At 24.4% G+C, this 2,767-nt stretch overlaps 1 protein-coding gene across 1 annotated transcript; it reads right to left on the bottom strand.

The window, feature by feature from the left end:
• Nucleotides 1-1,061: 1,061 nt before the first annotated feature.
• On the bottom strand, nucleotides 1,062-2,261 carry DICPUDRAFT_75786 (uncharacterized protein; the record flags this gene model as incomplete). Its single annotated transcript, XM_003284770.1, has 3 exons — nucleotides 1,062-1,157; nucleotides 1,243-1,988; nucleotides 2,135-2,261. 3 exons carry the CDS (start codon nucleotides 2,259-2,261, stop codon nucleotides 1,062-1,064), a joined length of 969 nt encoding a protein of 322 aa, XP_003284818.1.
• Nucleotides 2,262-2,767: the final 506 nt, after the last annotated feature.

Genomic DNA, 2,767 nt, shown 5'->3' with positions numbered 1-2,767 from the left:
TCATTCTTTGAACTAATGTTGGGGTTACCTCTTCATCAGATGATGATGATGAATCATCTTCGTCACTATTTATAATTTTATCAACATAATCATCTAAAGTTGGTAATGGTGGTGTTGGTTTTTGTGGTATAGTTTGTGTAGTGGTGGTAGTTGTTGTTGATTCAGATGTTGTTGTGGTTGTAGTAGTTGTTGTTGTTGTTGTGGTAGTTGTTGTTTTATCGTCATTAACCTTATCTTCCTCAATACTTGAATCGTTTGGTACGACTTGATCATCAGCTTTTTCTTTATCACTAGCTATTTTTAAACTATTTTTAATTGCCTCAGCTAAATCTTCTTTGTCAAACTCCTTTTCATTGCTGCCTGTATTGTCCACATTTTCTTTCTTTGAAAAGAATTTAATTGTACCTAAAATATCCTCGACTTCGTGTAGGCATCTATCGTATACATATGTATCGCAAGTATAGCACCAAAAGCTATGGTCAATAAATGAGGCTGATATGGGGTGACCTGTTGATTCATAATGTTCACCTGCATGTCCATTAACGTGTCTTGAGCATGATACTGTACCACATCTTAAACATATCCAATTTTCACTTTTATCGTTACAAACATTACATTGTGGCGATGAAACTAAAATTAAATAAAAGAATTGTAAATAATTATGTATTTTTTTATTTTTTTTTTGCATTGACAAAATTTACGGTTTGAATTATCAAAAACTGAAATATTTATACAACTATCAAACTCTTCGACCAAGTGTTTACATGCAATTGGATTGACTGCAAATACCATTATATTAATTATTTACTGTTACTATTTTACTATGGTTATTATTTTTTTATATTGCTATTAAATGTGGTTAAAAATTACAATTTATAATTTTTTTTTTTTTAAAAAAATTTTTATTTTTTTAATTTTTTTTATTTTTATTTTTATTTTAAATTTTTCTGAATATTTTATTTGTTTTTTTAAATAAATGATAGAGGGGAAAAACAAAAAAATTCCATGCTTTACTTAAGCGTGTTACACGCGTCCAAAATAAATAAAAATCACATGTTGATTCATAATGATTTTAATTTGATTTCAATTGTATTATATTTAAATTCCCAATATTTTTTATGAATTGGATCTATGGTTTCTGATAATAATTTACAAATCTAAATAAAAAAAGATTTTTAAAAAAAATGGATTAATAAAAATTCTAAAAATGAAATTGAAATAGTTTCAATATTTATACTTTACATTTAATGAATCTTCCAAAGATTTTTTTGAGTTTTCTTCTTGATAAAAATCTAAAATTATAGAATTGACATGTGAACAACCAATATATTTCGATTTTAATTCTAATAATTGCTTTAAGAGATCTTGATAGTTTAATAAAGATTGTCCTTTAAATAAACCTCTTAAATAACTCCATGGTGATTCATTATTTGGACTAAATTTAATGTAACCAAGAGCAAATTCAACTTCACGGTCAATTAGCTCTTTTGAGAATGGAAGTTGGTTATTACTTAAAAGAACAAAGAAACGATGATTCCAAGCTGAATTATTACGATGATCTAATTTTAATAGTTTGTTGACAAATTCTAACTCCCCTTGCCATTGTTGAAAGGTTTTTAAAAGCCATTGTCTATGTGACCATGCATGATAGTTCTTGGCATCTTCATTTAAAACATCTGATAAAAATAATTTTTCTCCTTCATTTGAGGCTGCTCCAATGTATTTCTCGACAATAAAACGACGATGGTTCCAAATTTGATAATTCTTTGGATCAGTTTCACCCATTTCATTTAATAGTTGCATTTCATCTGCAATATCATATTCAATTGATGTATCATTTTCGATTGATTTCAACACTTCTCTTCTATAATACCAGACTGTATAGTTTGATGGATTGTCTTGAACAATATCCTCTAAAAGTTTTAAGACTCTTAATGATTTTTCCTTTGATTTTAATATTGCTCTAAAATAATTCATTTTATCTTTAACTGTTTTTTAAATATTGTTAATAATTTATAATTATTTTTATATTTAATGGTAAATTGTGTTTTTATGAGAGGGGGGTTATGCATTCCGTTTCATAAGAGTCCAAGTTAATTTTTTAAATAAAAATATAAGTTTTATCAATACCAACATTCATCTGTATACATAATTGGACAAACTGGATGAGGTCCATCATCTTGTGGAATAGGAGTAACATCACTCCATTCTGGTCTTTCTGAATAAGGGGTATATAAATCGGACTCTTCCTCTGATGACATGCTTGAATAAATGATGTTAATTATAATAAAGTAATTTTAAAAATAAAAATGAAAAAAATGAAAATTTTTTTTTAAAAATTAAAAAATTTTAGAAAAAAAAATTAATTAATTTTTTTCTTATAATTATTTTCAAAAATTACTTTTATTATATTCCACAATCCTAAAATAAAATAAAATGTTTCTAAATTAGCTTAATGGTAAGTATTTTCTTTAAAAATAAAAAAGTTATAATAAAAAAACCATATATGAAAAACTATTTCTAAAATTTATAATTTTATAATATATTTTATATATAATAGTTAATATTCAATTAAAGAAAAAATGTAGTTAAATAAAATAAATATTGTAACACCATCATTATTCATTGAAAATTTATATCTCTTGGGACCTTCGTCTTTTTTTTTTTTTTTTTTAAAACCAGTGATAATTTTTTTATTTTTTTTTTTAAAATAATTTTTTTATTTTTTTTTTTACAAAAAGATTTCTTTTGAACATTTTTTTTTTTT

This window comes from Dictyostelium purpureum (assembly GCF_000190715.1).
Source record: "Dictyostelium purpureum unplaced genomic scaffold DICPUscaffold_32, whole genome shotgun sequence".
Taxonomy (NCBI): Eukaryota; Evosea; class Eumycetozoa; order Dictyosteliales; family Dictyosteliaceae; genus Dictyostelium; species Dictyostelium purpureum.
This window is presented reverse-complemented; position numbering and strand designations above follow the sequence as displayed.